Source organism: Gymnogyps californianus, chromosome 5 (genome assembly GCF_018139145.2).
Source record: "Gymnogyps californianus isolate 813 chromosome 5, ASM1813914v2, whole genome shotgun sequence".
Lineage (NCBI taxonomy): Eukaryota > Metazoa > Chordata > Aves > Accipitriformes > Cathartidae > Gymnogyps > Gymnogyps californianus.
Genome location: NC_059475.1, coordinates 22,439,059 through 22,458,328, shown reverse-complemented (window position 1 = coordinate 22,458,328; position 19,270 = coordinate 22,439,059). Strand labels below are relative to the sequence as shown.

The 19,270-nt window shown below is 43.0% G+C and overlaps 1 protein-coding gene across 2 annotated transcripts; it reads left to right on the top strand.

Annotated features, from left to right (window-relative positions):
- Positions 1 to 3,984: 3,984 nt before the first annotated feature.
- Positions 3,985 to 11,095, top strand: COMMD9 (COMM domain containing 9). Of its 2 annotated transcripts, XM_050898099.1 has the most exons (6): positions 3,985 to 4,043; positions 4,142 to 4,267; positions 4,821 to 4,960; positions 5,714 to 5,748; positions 9,175 to 9,278; positions 10,118 to 11,095. In XM_050898099.1, exons 1-6 carry the CDS (start codon positions 3,993 to 3,995, stop codon positions 10,256 to 10,258), a joined length of 597 nt encoding a protein of 198 aa, XP_050754056.1. In that variant the 5' UTR covers positions 3,985 to 3,992; the 3' UTR covers positions 10,259 to 11,095. The 2 variants fall into 2 exon arrangements, with proteins under 2 accessions (XP_050754056.1, XP_050754057.1); XM_050898100.1 differs by lacking the exon at positions 4,142 to 4,267 and having other exon boundaries at positions 3,993 to 4,043.
- The last annotated feature ends 8,175 nt before the right edge of the window (positions 11,096 to 19,270 follow it).

Genomic DNA, 19,270 nt, shown 5'->3' with positions numbered 1-19,270 from the left:
CTCCTACTGCAAGCCCCAGGAGGTCCCCAACTCCCACCAGAAACCTCCTACCTAGCCCTCAGAAGTCATCCCTTCTTGCCTCACCTCCCTTCTCATTCAAGGGATTCCCAGCCAGGGTCCCTGATCCTCTCTCCCCACATGAAATACCAGTTCTGGAGGCTTTTTTACATGGCTGGGAATAGAGGTCACAGACAAGAACAGCAGACAGCAGGTAACTATACATACCCATACACCCACATCCCCATGTCCAGGAGATCCTGAATTTAGAAAGTTATCAATAGTATTTAAGAGTCTCATAGTCCAGAGACTGCTCACTCACCCAGCCCCCGCAGTGCTATTGCCCACATGCTTTTTATATAGACATATTTGCACTACTTCAGGAAGGATGATTTGCAGATACCCCAGGCTGGCTCAACCAAGAGAGAGCACCAAATCAGTCAGTACTATAGCTGTATCACCCAGGCCTGGGTACAGGCAAATTTGCCCAATTCAGAAGCATAGTTTAATTTTCAGACTTAATGACTGGACTAACAGCAGTTTAGCTCTTGAGATCCAAGCCAATTCCTGCACATAGTGCTGTGCAGATGCATCTGCAGGCTCAGAGCTCACAGCCGAGTCCCACTGGGTGATATAGACATGAAATCATGGAATAAAAGGCCTGTGAGAAGACCTAAGGAGGTCATCCAATCCATCTTATTCCTCTGTTTTGGTTTTTTTCAAACTCGGAGAGAATTGCCTCTGGCATCTCAAAACTTCCTGATAAGCACACTGATCACAGGGCCAGCCTTCCTTACACGATGCAGTCTCACCCTTTATCCCTTATAATCTGATTTTGGAGGTCTGGACCTTGAAGACAGCTACAGACAGTACCAAAGGAAGAAAAAACAGAAAGAAAGAAAGAAAGGAAGAAAAAACAGAAAGAAAGAAAGAAAGAAAGAAAAAAAACAGAAAGAAAGAAAGAAAGAAAGAAAGAAAAAACAGAAAGAAAGAAAGAAAGAAAGAAAAAACAGAAAGAAAGAAAGAAAGAAAAAACAGAAAGAAAGAAAGAAAGAAAGAAAAAACAGAAAGAAAGAAAAAAACAAAGAAAGAAAGGAAGGAAGGAAGGAAGGAAGAAAAAACAGAAAGGAAGGAAGGAAGGAAGGAAGAAAGAAAGAAAGAGAAAGAAAAAACAGGGAGGGAGGGAGGGAAGGAAGGAAGGAAGAAAGAAAGAAGGAAGGAAAGAAAGAAGGAAGGAAGGAAAGAAAGAAAGAAAGAACAGAAAGAAAGAAAGGAGGAAAGAAGGAAAGAAAGAAACAAAGAAAAAAACAGAAAGAAAGAAAAAATGAAAAGAAAGAAAGAAAACGAGAAAGAAAGAAAGAAAGAAAAAATGGAAAGAAGGAAAGAAAGAACGGAAGAAAGAAAGAACGGAAGAAAGAAAGAACGGAAGAAAGAAAGAACGGAAGAAAGAAAGAACGGAAGAAAGAACGAAAGAATAAAAAAACAAAGAAGGGAAAAAACAAAGAAAAAACAAGGAAAAAACAAAGAAAAAACAAAGGAGGAAAAAACAAAGATGGAAAAAAACAAAGGAAAAAACAAACAAGGAAAAAAAAAGAAGGAAAAACAAAGAAGGAAAGAAGGATCTACTCACCCTCAGATAAGGTGTTTTACTAAGCACTTCTGTTGGCTTCTGACCATGAGCTACAAACAGCATTTGAATTTTAATATTAAATCGAACCTGTCATTATTTCCTTATAATTAGAAGGCTCCCAGAGTGAGGACATGGCAACAATAGGAGGTGGACTGGAGAGGGAATTCAGTACAATGCCAGCTGTGCTTACTGGCAGGCAGCATTTTTGTTCTGAGTATGTAACTCACAGGTAAATGTTCCCTCCTGTGATAGTTAGCCACATACTCCTGTGATAGTTAGCAATGACAGTTATCTATTCCCCGCCCCCCCCTTTGCATCTCTCCACCTACTCGTCTGACAAAGTTACTCTGTACAATTAAGTCCTTAACCTAGGCATGGATCAATTGGATTTTACATAAGTCTTGTAAAGTCTTTGCTTTAGATAAGCCCTGAAAAAAAACAGTGACCCTCTTCCCCAGTTTGATATGGCATTTCAGAAATTTTACTGCTTAGAAAAATTCTGCTTACCTCTGACTGTAGAAAATGCTAGTTTTATTGGTTTGGGAACAAGACAAGCAGGCAGACTATAAGAGGTCAATGATGCAATTACAATATTAAGTCAGTCAGATCCTGTGAACAATCCCTATGTTTCCTTTAGGCTTACTTGCTCAGATTGTAACAACAGTGTTGTTTTTTCATACTGCCTTCATTCTGTTCATCCTTTCACAACCTCTAACCTTACTGCTGATATTAATAAGTGCCCACATTTATTAATGCAGGACTTTATGTTATACAGTTAGTTACATTACCTTCCTGTCACTCAGGTGACAAAAGTAACATACCTTGATTCCTCTGAGGACTGAAGCAGGGTCAAGAGAACATGATTCCAGTTTCCTAGCTTTTAAACCCTGACCTCTAACCACTACCCCATTTTTTTTTCCTTTGGGATGCTATTGTTCAGCCCACTAACTCTGCAAACCCTTCATTTTGGAAACAAAAATTAGGATCCCACCACCTTTCCCTTCACCTTCGGGTCTATTCCAGTGTGTAGTTTACAGATACTGCCGTATTTGTGCAGGTGGAAAATGATTGCTATAGCATCAGTAGAAGAGAGACCATCACCAAATCTTTCAGATACTTCCTCTAAAGAAGGAATAGACAATGTCATCTGTATAGCTCATTTTCGTTTTTTGATCAGAGTATTGAGTTGTATAGTACAGTCACCCGGATAAGCAGTTGCTGTCCATGAGACCCACTGCCCACTTGGTCCCGCCACGTAAACTCTGCAGCACACCACCTCTCCCAGGAAGGCCCCACCATGAAGATGACTCCACACAGCAGACCCTCAGCTTTGCTTAACATGCTGTCTGTGCTGGATTAGATTTGTTCGTGACACAGTGGTAGAGAAAGCAGTACAAATACATGGCAGCTGTCCAAACTGATCAATCATACTAATTAATTTCAAGAAGCCACAGATGGTAAACTCGTACCCCAAAATAGTTGCCCCAGAGCCTCGTTTCCTGTTGCTCATGAAAAATGATGGCAAATAAATCCTCTCCCTTCGGATTCTTCTGCCCTTTAAGGTTTCCCAGCATGAGAGAGGGAAATCAGATCCTCTGCAAGAGGAAGATCTTTTCCCTGCCAAGCTTGTGAAGCCCAATGCAAACAGCATTTACATATTTGCATTTCTTACCGTGTATTATTCTGCTTACAGAACAACACAAATGGAAGTGAGGATGGGGGTGCTGCAACAGAAGTAGTGATGGGGAAAGATCATAGATTACTGATACCCTGGAACCAGATGCGCTGGGAATTACACAAGACAAAGAAAGAGAAGACTATTTCTCTCTCAGAAAGAGGACTTACTTAAGTCCTTTACAAAGCGAAAGATACAGTTTGCTAAGATAATGGTCCATATCATTGCAGCAGCGCCATGATACATCTTTTGCCTTCAGTTCCCACCGGCTGAAAATAGAGCGTTTACAGCTAAATTCTGCATCCAACGTAGAGATACACACTGACAGTAAAAAAAATGAGTAGATCGGAGAGGGCAAGGCCAGATATTTAGGGCTTGCCCTCGTCCCTGCTACCTCACTACCGATACTGGGGTCCCGCTACACCGTCGGGCTCCGGCCGCAGGCCCCGCTCGCACGGCGCACGCACGCCCACGCGCTCGACAGCGCTCGGGGGCCGCTAAGCCTTCAACGCGGGGCCGGGGTTTGAGACCGCAATAACGCGAAGTCCCCTCCAATGGCAGGACTACAGCGCCCGGCCTGCCCGGCCGCGCCGCCCTCGGCGCCGTCCCCGCCCGCCTCAGCTGACAGCGCCAAGATGGTGGCGGCGCGTCGGGGGGAGCTCGGCGGCCGGCTCAGCTGACAGCGCCAAGATGGCGGCGGTGCGGGACGGGGAGTTCGCCGCCCTGCAGAGCCTGCTGAAGGTGAGCGGGCCGCCGAGCTGCTAGGGGACGGGGCGCCCGGCCCGGCGGCTGCGTCTCCCGCGCCGCGGCTGAGCGGTCCCTGCTTTGCTCCCCGCCAGGCGCCGTCGAGGGACGCCGTGCGGCAGCTGTGCCAAGAGTGTTTCTCCAGCCCGCCCGCCGGCCTCGGCCCGCTGGCGCAGCGCGCCTGCCTTGGCCTCGCCGCCGGCCCCGAGGAAGCGGAGCAGGTAGGCCCCGGCGGGAGGGAGAGCCACCGGCGCGGCAGCGAGCGGGGTGCCTTCGGGAGTGCCCCCTTCTGCTGAGCGGAAACGGGGCGTGTAGGAAGGAGTGGGAGGATGGGACCTGCCCGCCTGGGCCTCAGCGTGCGGGAGGGAGAGGAGGGGAGGCGCCGCCAGGAGCGGCCCGCAGCGGTGCGAGCGCCAACACAGGGGTTGGCCCAGGGCCTCGGGAAGATGCGCGGCGCCATGGAGCTCCGAAGGACCACGGCTGCTGCTATAACGAAACGTGCTCGGTAGAAGCGACCCTCCCCCGGAGGCACAGCCCGGAGGGGCCTTAGAGAGAGGCAGAAGGTAAGTGCATGAGGCGTGCGTGCCAGAGGACAGTGAGGACTTCAGCTCCTTACTTGTTAAGGCTGTTAGGCTGTACTTGGATGTCCAGGGCCCTGGTGGTGTCAGTCTCACTGCAGAAGCTGTGTCTCTCCTGGCTACTGAAGGCCCGTCCCATGCTGTTTGTAATGCTTTTCAACCCAGCGGAGCCCTTTCTCCTTTTCCTTTCCTACAGTTGGTATCTGCTTTGCACAACCTCACCAGGCACGTCGTGTATCGCGGTTTGACGAGGGCAGAAGATATCCTCTCTCTCTTTCCAGAAAAATTCCACCAAAATCTGAAAAACCTTTTGACTAAGATAATCTTGGAGAATATGTGAGTGCTACCCACTTTCAGCTGGGAAGTTAAAGCTTATGTATCTGGTTTGATAGTTGGCAGCATGCAAAGTCTTGTTTTTATTAACTTTGTGCGTGTCTTGGGCATAATCACACAAGTTGGGATGAGCAGAGTTGAATGAAGTAGGTCACCTGAGTGGAATGGCAAACAAAACACAGCCATGGGCACAGAGGGGTTTCCCAAGACTTTTGGAATGGGTGTGGGCCTCATTCACGTAATGCAAAGCCCCTTTTATCCTAACAACTCACCTGTGTGGTGGAAAAATGCTACAGATGATGATAAAACTTAGAGGGCTAGATTTCAGCACTACAAAATCTGATTGGGTAGCGTCTAGATGTCCATCCACTTACCACCTTGGCTTAGGTGCGGAAGCACTGTATGCAGTAGAGCATACGTGAGGTGGTGGCAGAGAATAGCAGTTCTGCATGCTTGTATATCTCACTGCTTGGTAGCCCAGTGCTTTGATAAAACCGGGGAGAAAGATATATGCCATAAGTGAGCTGCACCTATAGAAGAACCAATAGTTGGTCACTAGTTTGCCTACCATTGCCCACCAGTGGGAGCCTTTCCTTGGCACTCAGTAGCATAGGTGGTCTCCCCCGCTTACTGCTGCAGCCCTAGTGACCCTTCTGTCAGGGATAAGCCACTCTGAATGCTTTCGCTACCTTTTTCCTTTTTTTTTGTTTTCAAAGCACTGTTGATACTGTTTTTCTCTTCTCCACTTTTTCACAGCTCTGCTTGGAGGAATGAAGCACAAGCAAGTCAGAGTAAGTAGTAGCTCACATCTTTATGCAATTAATGTTTCCTGAGGTCATCAGAGCTTAGAGTTTAGAATAGTGCATCGCAACGTGTTTTCGTAACGTAGCGCAGGGATACCCCCATTTGCCTTAGATGAAGCTGTATGATTGTGGCATCACAGAGCTTAGCAGAGGCCAACAAGCTTTTATTCAGATCTGTGCTGCTCTGCTAAATTGTTTCCAGTCCTCAAGCAATCCCATTTAATTCTCAGTCTGTTGCTACCTTGCAGAGTGCAGTGTATAGCAAGTATTTGCAAAACTGTTGAAAGTGAAGCACTCTGACCTCCCCATTCAGGTCATTAAGTGATGTCTGTATTCAATAACTGTGCACTGTAAAGGATATGTATATATTGGGGAATACCTTATCTTTGCACATCTAGTCAATTCTGTGCATTCCTTCTCTTCCACACATCAGGAAGTATACTGCATATATTCATAACTCTGCTTTTTCCTCACCTTTCTAAATAGTGATGTAATTAAGGAATGCAAACTTTTAACAATAGCATCATGGGCAATGAGTTACATCCCAGTTAGGTGTTTCATGCAGCTACAACACTTTATTTTCTCCCCAAGAGCTGATATATAACAGAGTACTTTGAGGTCTGCATGGATCCTCTTTACCCTTTTTTTTGCCTGCAGAGGAGATAACGTCCAACAGTTAAACAGTATGGCAAGACCTGGACATACACTGTCCCTCAAAGTTTTAATGGAGTATAACTAGGGAGAGGGAAGAAACTGTTGCGTAATGCTAATACAGTAAATACAGCAGTTGCTTACACTAAACAATGTTCTAGTGTTACCAAGACACGCAGTGCTTTTTCCTGTATCCTTAACACTATCGTGCATTGAGAGCAAGCATGACACACCAGCATAACACACTAGCTAGGTCTTCACAACCCAGAAGCTAGGCTGGGTTTGTGTCTCTTGGAGCACCAGCCAGGAGCTCTGCTCTAATGCTCATGTCTCGGTATTCATTAGATGAATATTTAACCCTCTTGGAATGAGATTGTCTTCCAGGAAATGATGGACTATTTTAGTTTTGTATTCATGAAATATCTGACATATATTGCATAAGGACCAAGGCAGTGATTTAAAGAACAGACATTCCAACTTATTGATCCATGTTAACATAAAAATGTGGATGGTTTCCTGCCCCTCCCAAGCCACCAGCAATCAATCTTTGCAAATAAACATACAAGGCTAAACAGATGCATTTTATGTTGTTGCAAATGCTGCCAAGTGCTGGCCCTGACAGACTGTGAACTGGAATTTGTTCCAAAAGCAAGAGCAAGGCAGCCAGTTCTGCACTGCCCCCTGGAGCTCTGCTCAGGGGAGCAGGAGGGAGGGCCTTTCCCCAGATAGAGAAATTTCTGTAAGCACTGTTAGGAAACAACTTGAGCATCTGGAGTCAGTAGAAAGGCTAGCGATCAACCCTTGGGGAGGAAACTAGGCATCTTATAATAGGCAGAATCCAGACAGGCTGCAATTGCCCATTGAGACAGCTCTTTCCTTGGCACTCAACAGAGGTTTAGTCTTTGCCTCTTCATCCCCCTCCGGTACCCTTAAATAGATGTCAAAGAATTGCTGACAACCAGGTTTGATAAGGCTTCGCAAAGACACTCAAACCTACCAAGCACCGCAGCTGAGATTTTCAATTGAGTTTGAGAATAAATGATCACCTCCCTACAGGTCTTTTATGGGGTTGGTCCTATGTTTCATTCAGACTTCTTTGAAAATCCCTAGCTGACATAAACAGGAACAATGTTTCTTCAGGCACTCCGGTAGCCATTTATTCTGACATAGTTACAGCAGTTAAGCCCCTCAGCTGCAAATGCCCTTTTCAAACCAAAAGGGTTTCTCTTTGTTTCCATGTCCTTAGTGTGGACTCTCTTCTAGTGAGAATTTACTGTTTTTTCCCAGGAAACTGGATGCTGCACTTTCGAACATAGGAAGTATAGCTCAGCTCTTACCAGAAACTGGAGTTGAAAAAGGTGCAAGAGGTGTTCCGAGTCTTATAAATGTAACAGTACCAAAGTGGGGATGACTTTAAGTATGCCCTGTTAAACTGCACCTTACAATTTGTTTTCTTTACCTATATTTTATACAAGGAATTTACCTTACAGACATTTTCCAGGTTTCTGGATTCTGGTGGTAAATTGCGCTTTACCACTGGGCAGTCAAGGGTTCAAGCCTCATCTTTTAACACTTGCTGTTGTTATCTGGTTGGATAAGTAATTATGCTTTCCTCTGGTTTGCAGTTTGTGTGAGAAAACACTTGTAAGTCTGAGATGAAAATGTCAATACTGTTTCTTTTTCTGGGTTAAAATGTATTTTTTTTAATGAAAGTAGGAAACTTTGTTTTGTTCAAACAAGGGGGGAAGATATCTGCATGCCACCCATCTAAATACCTGCCTCAGTTTCACTTGAATATATTCTTCAAATGTTCCTTGTATTTATTCCTGGCAGCTGAAAGACACTGTTGAAAAACATTATGCTCCCAGGAACTGACAAAGAGCACTTGCAGCCAGCCTGTTGGTGCCAGAGTTCTGTTGGGAGAACCTTAATCTCAGCTTTCATGCCAGTTTGCACAGTGCTTAGGGACTCTTGAGAGTTCATAGTGCAGTGAAATCCATTAAGTACACACCATCATGAGAGAATATCCCCGTCTTCTCTCTGCAAGAGGTAGCTGCACAAATTTCTTGGCAGGGCAGCCAAGTCAGACCTGTCCTCCTTCTCTTGGAAAGCTCATGGGATATCCAGCCCTGAACTATTGATGTCAGTATTGCACTGGACTGTTGAATAATTTCTGTTAGGCTACATTTAATTAGGATGATATCTTCAATATTTTTAACAAATTGGCAGGACATATGAAGATTGCAGTTTACCAATACATATGCTGTACTGCAGGATGCTTTGGTTCACAGGTTGGGGAGCTTGAAATAACATGTTTCATACTGCTGGATTTTAAGAGCATTCCTGTGTGCTTTCTTATCGGTTACAGAACAGAGCAATAAGCATATAGGTCCCAGAGCAACTCATGATGAAACACTAGTTGAGTGTTGCAGGCAGCAAGGCAGGGGATGAAGAGGTGGAGCAGACATCTTACTCCTCTCCTTCTCCCAGCTGCTTTGTGAATTTACCTATGCTTGTCTTGCACTGTACCATCCTTGCATGTGATGATGGGATAATGCTGTTTGTCCTTCCAGTGTCATGAGGAGGCCTTCAGACTGGCTTACCACAGAGTAAAAATGATGTGAAACCACATAGTAGCACTAAAGTTGTACACTTCCCAGGGCCAGAAGTAGAGAAGCATGTACATGGTGGTAGTCACACGTTCCAGGGTCTGGTGTAATCATGTGCTGCCAGGCCTCACAGACCCTTTTTTTAATCCCTTAGTCTCCCTGCCTCGGCTGGTCGACATGGACTGGAGGGTGGACATCAAGACATCTTCAGACAGCATCAGCAGAATGGCAGTCCCTACTTGCCTGCTTCAGTTAAAGGTAATGTCAGTGGCTGTAAAGGATACAGGATCAAAATAATCAAGTCCAACACCTGACTTACCAGTGGTAGTGCAAAACAGTTCAGACAGGCCTCTGGTGCTTGCCTGTTGCCTGGTGGGCAATTAACAGACTTTCTCAGAGATGATCTTTGAAGTACCATAGAGCCTGGGAATGATGCCTCTGATGAGAGCCCTCTTTTTCTTGCAAGGGAGAGTTTTCTTTGCATGAGGATGCAAGAAGGCAGCATATTTCTTCCTGGTCACCATTGTTCTCTACAGAAAGAAAGAAGATAAATTATGAAGTCATCGCCCTTTAATTCTAAGCCACTCATCAGCATGTTTAGCTGACTGCATTAGTTGGGAGATGACTTTTGATTACTAATAACTTCCTTCACTGGCCACATCTATCATTTGGGGAGCATAGCTAAACTTACTGCTTATATTCTGCAGAGTTCTGGATCCCCCCAGCCAGTAAAAATGGAATGGGTGGGTTTCAGAGGAGGAGGAAAAAAATCTAATTTCTGTGTGTGGGATGGGGCTAAGTATCCTATGCGGTGTCTGCTAAGGTGCTTTTGACATGGATGTGGCTTCCTGCCACGAGTGTCTTCAGAATTTCCCCATGCTTATGGCAGTATATGCTTACTTGCACTCTGTCAATGGGAGTGCACCTCACTAGTGAGGCACACAGCTTAGAAAATGTGCCATGGTCCTTGAGGATGGAGCTGGATGCCAAATTTAAAGCATTTTTCTTAATCTATTAAACACTGACTTTCGTAGTGGCACTGGAAAAACATGTGAATGAATTTTTCATACAGCTAACATCTGCATTCCCATTTTCAGATTCAGGAAGATGTTGCCTTATGTGGAAATAGTCCCGTTGTTTCTGCACTGACTGTGGAACTGAGCAAAGAAACCCTGGACACTATGTTAGAAGGTCTCGGAAGGATCCGGGACCAACTTTCTGCTGTTGCAAACAAATGAATACTCAAGGGCATGGATTCCAGCAGCGAGGAAGGGAAGTATTCCCTACCTACGACTCTCATAAGTTGCAGCCTAGTGTAACATGTTTTCTGTTTTAACAAAACAAAATTAAAGAGATTTCTTTATTGAGTTAATAAGATAGCTTTTGAAAAGCTAACACTTAAACACTCCTTTGGTCTGATACCAAAAAGTGTTTTCCTAATAAGTTGTTGAACAAAAGCTGATCTCTACTTCAGAAAAGGATTTGAGGGCTCAGTGCTTGGCTTAATCACAAGAGTCAACTGGAAATAGCAAATAGCTGCAGCCAATGAAGCAAGTGCTATCTCTCTGCCCTGAAATTAGGATCTAAAAGGCTCGAGCTGGTTAATGGGCTGCCTACCAGCACTAGCAGACAAGGAGGGTGCTTCTCTCTGGAATGTGCGTGTACTGAGGTGCATGCTGGATGTAGCACTCTCTCCCTCTCAATGAAGCACAGCCATGCTGCAGATTGTTATTACAGGATAATGCTTTGAAATAGGGCAATTATGCTACAACACATTCCCTTCTGATCAGCTTCATAGCACCATTTGCAAAATGACTAGTCTGAACATCTTTAGCAGCAAGTAATTTCCTCCTTCTGTTTGAAAAAAGGAGTTCAGATAATTCATGTTTGGGTTTATTGGACTCTGGGCTTTGCCTTTGCTGCACAAAACCCAGACTGGGACAGCGAAGAATTGATGGCCATTGTCTGTACTGTAGGAAATCCTTCTGTGGCAATATGTGCCTGTACTTCCCCAAAGTATTCTGTTGTTTGTTTGTATAAATCTTCATTTAATTAAAAAATGAACTGCTAATTGATTTTTGTGAATCCTTTTCAGTCTAGAAGAGATGCTGGCCTGGGTTACCTCAGCCTCTCTGTGGTGGTGCCTAGTTTCTAGGCTGGTTTAATGGATGTTCACGTTTGTTGCTGAAGAGGGATCTTTTGTTTCCTGTTCAAATGGATTCATTTTTTAAACTTTCTTCTCTTCATTATAATACAGTTTCAGGGCACCTTTTTGCATGGGCACCAGCTCTGTGCAATATTACAGGTGATGACCCTGACCCAAAACTTTATAAATACATGTGCATTGAAAGTGTGGAGGAGTAAGTGCAGAAAATGAACAAAATTCAGACACTTCTTTATGATGAGCTTCTATAATGCTCCAAACTGGAAGACTGGATCCAAATGCTTTGTTTATGGCAAAGTCCCACCTTTCATAAAATATTTGGCTCTCCTTCAAGACACAAAACATTGTCTCTTGTGTTTGGAAACATGAAATCATTCAAGAAGTGTGCATAAACTACAGACCTTTGTTAATTAATTTTATACATCCCCACAGAGTGCAGGCTAGAGTATAAGTGTAAATGAAGCCCGTGCCTTTAAAAGATACTGGTGTAATACATCTCATCTTGATGCACAAGCTGTGTGACAAGTCACTTGTTAAGGTCTACTTGGAGCAAAGATTGTAATGCTTAGTACAGTATCAAGGTAAACTGGTAAATTTCATATATAATAGGGAAATCTGAAAGGAGGAGATGGATATTCAAGAATCTGTTCCGTAAGACTCAAGCTGTGAAAAACGTCTGTAACAGACTTCTTCAGTTTGGGGAAGTTTTGTTGCCTTTGCAGCCTAGCCTTAAAAAAATCTCAAATAGTTTAGAAGGTCTAGTTTAGAAGGTAAGAATCACTGAGGAGGTAAATAATGCATAATGAAGTACTCATAGTGTTAGAGGAGCTGAGGAGGTCAATACACAGAGGAAATCCTTGAGGTAAATATATAATATTTAAATTATATAATATTTTGTATATAATATATAATATTAAATATATAATCAAAATGTTGTAGGGCCTAATGAAATGATGAACTGATAGTTGCATAGAGTTCTCATACAAAACCATTATACAACTATAGAATAGTTATAAAGAAAAGAAAGCCTTAAAACTGAAAAGGCTTTTCCAGTGTCAGAGTGGCGATATCTGCAGGTAGCTAAAAGTTGCTCATGGAGACTTGATAAAGGGGGCTGTCCTCCGGATCAGAGGCATGACAAACATCTGATGACTTCAAGGGGTATATCTCAAGTCATTCTGCAAGAAGATACTTGTATTCTCTAGCCCAAGATTTAGGAGGCTATGAGAGCTTGTCTTCAAATCTTTGCGTAAAGTGTTTGGTTTTTCTTGTTGACTTCTATCACCTTTGCCAGAAGAGCCGAGACTGCTCAGAAAAAGGTGTATAAAACAAGAGAGGCTGAGTAGGACTGTCATTACCCGACCAGCAAGAGTACTTCACATTAAAGTCCTGCTTAGGGGGACTGCTACGCAGAGAGAGAATAATATGCCTGCTATTGCAGGCAACCATATGTGATCTTTTTCATAAAATGATTGCTCTCTTAAAATCAGTTAGATTTTTATTCTCCCTCCACATATTGCTGCTATTTCATAGGCTAGCCTAAATGTATTCAGCACTACTTTATTATCAGCTTGTTCCTGTGCCAACACTGTCCTCTTTAGCTTACTTCTCTCCTACCTTCCCATTTTTCCCTCATACTTATGAAGCAGTGAAATCCCCCTCCACTTTTGATGGCTAAGCCTAGTAAGCTCTATATTCTGTGCCTTTCAGCATCATAGTGACCATTCTTCACTTACTTATAGTTTGCGTCTCCCTTGAATGGGGTTACCACAATTGTTTATTTCTGGAGAAGAATAGTCCAAGGACATTAATAAAAAATAGAGCTGTCATAGTACGTGAATCACCTGAATGAACTCCTCCTCCCAGGAAAACACAAGCCTTCACTGTGAAGTGGATCTCAAAAACTCCATCTTCATTCCAGTATTTAAGGAATAGAAAAACCACCTCCTACATGTACACTGTTTATCAAGTGATAACTCAATTACACTAAGCAAAACAGTGATAAATTTCTTTGTAAAACACAAGTATGCAAGTTAAATTCAAATTGTAATTTCAGAATTCAGACATTGTGTTGAATTTGACTGTGTCAAAGTGTTGAAAAAGCATTTAAAACATTAAATCCTACTTTGTATTACTCAAAATTTTGCTTCCTCTTACTGCAAGAAAATGTGTACTTTAGGGTGTTCAGGCTACAAGTTCTATAGATGTGATTGAGAGCAAGAACAACTTCGGAAGAAAATGCCTTTATGATTCCTAGCTTCCCCTTTGATTAATGATCTTTAAACATTAGTTTAAAACAGTAGAAGACTTTAGAAGACTCATGATTGTTTGGTAAAGGTATAATAGTTACTCTATGTTTAAGTTTTGGGTTTAATGTGTAAAATTTACATATTCAAGCTCTTCCAAAACTATCATCTATACAAAGTTTTTGCTTTGTTTATAATTGAGGTGTTATTCTTTCACTTCAAACAAGTTATTTCATTACTAGTAATCTGGTTTAGAATTGTTTTGACCTAAGTAAAAAGTGTTAGTTTCAATTTGTTTGGTATCTAATTTTCACTGGAGATAATAGAGTTTATATTTAACAATATATATAGGACCCCCTGCCCAGCTTAGGACTGAAAAAGACTTTTTTGGTAACAAATCTGTGATAGATCTCTTGTTATGTGAACAACATCTCTCTTAAAAATCACAACAGCCCAGGTTCATCTCAGTTCTTGGTACTAGGAAAAACATATCTAGCAGTGTAATTTTCTCAGCTGCTTTATAACTCTAGTTATTCTGAGTCATAATAACCCCTACAAAAGTAACCAGTTTAATGAACTCAGCAATCTTTCTCACACACCCCTTAAAAGATTCATCTCACTAAACTGTAGAGAAGTGAAGTAGGTGCTTACGGTTGCAATAAATCAGTGGTAGCACTGGGAGTTGAGGAATCCCACCTCCCCAGACCCTTTTCTAACTTCTTGACCCCTTAGTCAGAAACTTTATTCCGTGACACAGTAATTACACTGTCATATATTTTTCCCCCATCTACACAGACGTTGTGCAGGTAGTTGCTGATTTTTGGCTCTGTTTTTAATGTAAGAGGTTAATAATGCTTGGGACATTTGGGCCTTGCTTACTGAATAACTGCCACCTCCAAGATGTAACTTGATTAGCGTTATGTAATTTAGTCTCCAGCTGGTTTACCACTTTCCAGTAACCACATCAGGAATATCACTGCACTAGCGCAGACCTGTAGCATTATAGTGCAACACCTTGGCTTACCCACCATCAGTGTTTGGTAATCCTGCCCAGCATTTTCAAACAACTCGCAGTTCGCATTCATCTGGCCCCTGCTTGAAAGCACTACAGCTGCATTACGAACACTAGTGAATTAAACCTCACAAACTACAACAGGGGGACTTATATAGCAAGCCTGATGAGAATGTGCAAAAGGTCCTGAATTTTTTAGTTACACTCAAAAATCCATAGGTATCCTTAGAAGCCTCACTGTAGGCATCAGTTTTTGAAGTGACATACAACTATCTGAAAACTAAGGTGTTATACTGTGACTAGTCAGTAACTAGGTCATCTGCTATACCTTTCATAATGTCCCTGTACTCCACAGGGCATATGTGGCAGTCACTAAACAGTCCTTGCCATTTTAAGTACGTAAGAACCTGACTGTTCCTGCATCTGCTCAACACTCTATTGTCATGGTTTAACCCCAGCCAGCAGCTAAGGACCACACAGCCGCTCCCAGTGGGATGGGGAGGAGAATCAGGAAAGAAGGTAGAACTCATGGGTTGAGACAAGAACAGTTTAATAACTAAAGTAAAATATAATACTAACAATAATAATGATGAAATATAATAATAATAGTAATGAAAAGGAATATAAAAGAAGGGGGGGGGGAGGGGAACAAAAAAAACCAACAAAAAAACAGTGATGCACAATGCAATTGCTCACCACCTGCTGACCGATGCCAGAGCTGCGATCTGCCCCTCCCGGCCAACTCCCCCCTGTTTATATACTGGGCATGATGTTCTATGCTATGGAATATCCCTTTGGCTAGTTCGGGTCAGCTGTCCCAGCTATGCTCCCTCCCAGCTTCTTGCACACCTGCTTGCTGGCAGAGCACAGGAAACTGAAAAGTCCTTGGCTTAAGATAAGCGCCACCTAGCAACAACTGAAACATGAGCGTGTTATCAACATTATTCTCACACTAAATCCAAAACACAGCACTGTACCAGCTACTAAGAAGAAAATTAAATCTATCCCAGCCGAAACCAGGACGTCTATAAACCTCTTTTCTGCGGTTATTAATGCGTACGAGTCTTGCCACTGACATTGCTGCTGCTGAAGTACATACGAAGTACATACAGAAAAATACCAACAGTGTACCCACTCTGTGACATAAATTCACTGTCTTATTTTACCGAGTCTCACAGGAAGAAGAGGGACCACAGTAGGGTTAGAGCTGGCATTGCGAGCCGGCAAGTTTCCTAAGCCTTCTCCTACAACCTTGGTCTTTCACAAAGAAAGAGTGAGAATGAAAGGAAGGAATGCAATAAAATAAACTTTCCTGGAAGTGTAAATGCCTTTTCCCCAGGAGATGGCGAGCTTGGTCTCCCATTTCTATTCCCTCACCAGTTCCTCGGCAGGAAGCAGCAGTCTGGGCTGTCCTTCACAGAAGCTGGGAGCAATAGAGTGCCTGCAATAGCCCAAGCAGAACCATTCACTTCAGCAGCAAAACAGAAAGGGGGATATTATTCACTGATTAGCAAAAGGTCGCTCATCTGCTAACACATTTGTGGGTTGGGGCAGCTGAGCACATTTTAGGGGAAGCTGGCAGAGATTCCGTAGCAGACGGTTCTCCGCAGTGCCAGTCATTTTAATCACAAAGAAGTAGGAACCCTTCCTTTTTTTGCCAGGTTAGATGCAATTTCCTCCGGGGACAGTTTTGGCACCCGCAGGGGACAGAACAGCATTGTATTTAAAGGGATGCCGCCAACCTGGAATGGCCCATCTCAGACAATGCAAGTTTTGCATAGATTTGTCTTTAAACAGCAGTGAGCAGGGCACTGTAAAAAACATCTCTGGGGAAGGAAGTAAGATGGGGAGAGGGAGAGTTCCTTCTCTCCCAAGCATGTTACAAACCAATTTTAAACAGTGCACTAAGCAAAATGGCATCCTATAGATATGATCTCTGTTCTCCATGTATATACAAATTCTCTTGTTGCTTTTTCACTTACTTTTGCTGCTGCTGTTAATACAAGGCCTGGGATGAAAGCATCCCCTCTCCTCAATGACCCTTCTGCACCCCCACCTCCCAGGAGTCATCATCTTGCCAGTCTGAGAGAGGAAGTGCTAATGCACACCAGCAACACTGACACGCCACAAAGTGCTGTCAAATATGCAAAGTAAACACACTGAACACAGACAGTTAAATAGCATCCTGTTCACATCCTTACTCTCTTCTAGTTACTGCTCTTGTAAAAGGCTGGTTTGGAACAATAGTAGGTATGGCTTTTTTTTTCCCCCCTCTCTAAGGAAGACACAATTTTTCAAGTTGACAGCATCCCTTTATGCTGATGAGATAGTGAAGGTTGAGTGCCAACTAGCAGCAGAAATATAATAGCATCCATTAGAGCTGTTAGCCAGAGTCTGCCAGTGCTTCTGTTTGTAATTTAGAGGGTTATAACTCAGCCATGCAAATAAGATGCAGGAGAAACTTTACATTGAAAATCTGGACCTTGCAGTGGGCTTTTTAGTTTCTTACAAAAAAATAAATACCAAGTTTGCTTTGACACTCTGGACCACGCTGTAAGGAAGAGATAAGAAACCTAAATGAGAAGACTGCAGTATACCAATGCCTGGCCTTTGCACTGACTGGGGACTGGGCTAATTGGAAAAGCTGACATCTTTACAACTGTATCAGTAACTGTAGGTCCAGGGGTGTCCAAACCCCCATTCTGTATCAGTAAGTCTTGAGGCAAATGTCATCATCACTTCCAAACAAAGCACTATACAAGTCAGCAAGGCTCCCTGAGCTGTGTCTCTGCTCCACATAGCGGCAGGGCTCAGCCCGCGTAAAGTTCACTAGAGATTTATGACCAGCACCAGTAAGTTACGCACTCTCCAAAGTATTTTGGTTCCTTAGTGCTTTGTGGCATTTAGGCATTTGTGCCTCATTCCCAAGCCTGTTTCTGCATTTATCCCATTTATATGCTCACATAGGACCCTTACTTTTGATTATTATTTTTTTTAATCCACTAGTAACAGTCAGTATTATTCCATACTTTACTAAACCAGAATGGCAGAAAGTCATGGATAATCTAGAAATTTGAACTGGATGTCAACAGACAGCTGATATGCTGTTGTAAAGATGTGTCTGGTGACAAATAAATAATCAGATGATCAGAATGAAATGAAAGAAACACAAAAGCATGACTGAGTGCACTGCATAACTCAAAGTTATGAGAAGTGCATTTAGAGACAACTTTTTTTTTTCCTCTCTGAAAAGGACAGCATGAAAGTGTACTTGGCCATCTGTGTCTCAGGATGTTTTCCTTTTCCCAGGCACAGATGGTAAACTTCAAACATCACTATCACTCTCATCTACCACATCAGCCCTGTAAGCAATCTTATTTACAATTTCTACCCATTGCTTTCCAGTGACCTCATTTCTCCTTTTGGTGCTATCTTAGAAGTTCTGGCTAATACTAAAAGCACTAAAATAGAGACGTTCAAAGCTACCCTAGTGGGTGTGGTAACATAGTTCTCAATAAAGCAAAGACCCTTTAAATGAAATGAAAGCCAGACACATTTCTGCCTTGTCCTCAGGCAAGAAACAAATTAAAAACCTTTCCTATGCTTTCAAAAAATAAAATGATAAGCAAGAAATCTAACCAGAGTGCACCTGTCATTCCCTCTTCTGTCCTAGTTTGCACACCACCTCTCTAGACTACACGTTCTCTGAGGCAGAGACCTTGTCTTCATAGCCCCATGTAGGGGGCTGACACTGCCACCAGTACTCTCATCAATAACAACAAGGATCCCGTCCCTTGGTTGTAATGCATCACCAAGATAGTCTAGTTATTTCAGGATCAGATTTCAGGCTTTCTAGTTTCTTGACACATCAGTGGTCTTATCTTTTCCTAGATAAGTAAGGCTGATCTATGCAGTTTAATGGGTGGATTGTGTCCCCAGTGACAGCTCACAGAGAAATGGTCCAATTTTCAGAGGTGTGGAGTACTTTCTTTGGAACTTCAGATACTTCTGATATACTTCTGATAACCCTCCCTCTGGGCCCATCCAATCTGCAGTATCAGAAGGGATCCCAGTACAATTGTCCCCAAGAGAAGTAATTTTTGGTTAAAATTTCTTCTTCCTCTACATTTCCTTTTTCTTAAATCATTCTGTATCATACATAATGTCATCCTCCACTCCAGAGCAGACTGCACTCTGGCAGTGAAACACCACCATTCTATTTCAAGAATTCAATAATAATAAATGAAAAGTACCAAAATTAAAAAAAAAAATTATACAGACTGTCTTAATGCCTCTGTTGAAGCAATGAAGAGAGCTATGAAGTCTGCTAGGAATTGAAAATGAACTTGACTTTCAGGTGACGAAATTCAATTCATTGGTAATTCTCTAGAGAGGGGGAAAAAGGTTTGCAGATGATCACTGCATACAAAATAAATATCCTGGTCACTAATGATATTTATTCTTAAGTACAGGCAGCTTATTCTCATTAGCAGGGTTCTGGGGAAGGAGTATCATCTAGCATAGGGCTGTTCTAACGATAGGCACTGGTGCAACTCTGGACCACAGCCTGGTTTTGCTTAGACCACTGCATGCCCTACAAGAAGTCAAACCTCTCACAGCTCCTTGGATGCAGAAACGAAGCAGGCCCAGGAGAGCAGCTGCAGCTCTCCAGGCTCGTCAGCCATGTCCGACCCTGGCAGTGGGACTAAATTTGGCCTTTATAGCAGAACTGGAGGCCTTGGTGTCACCTCTGGGACCCTGGCAAAACTGAAGCAGGTAGCCTGGGTGGGGGTGAGAGCGAGGCCTGGAAATGCAGACTTCTGAGCTG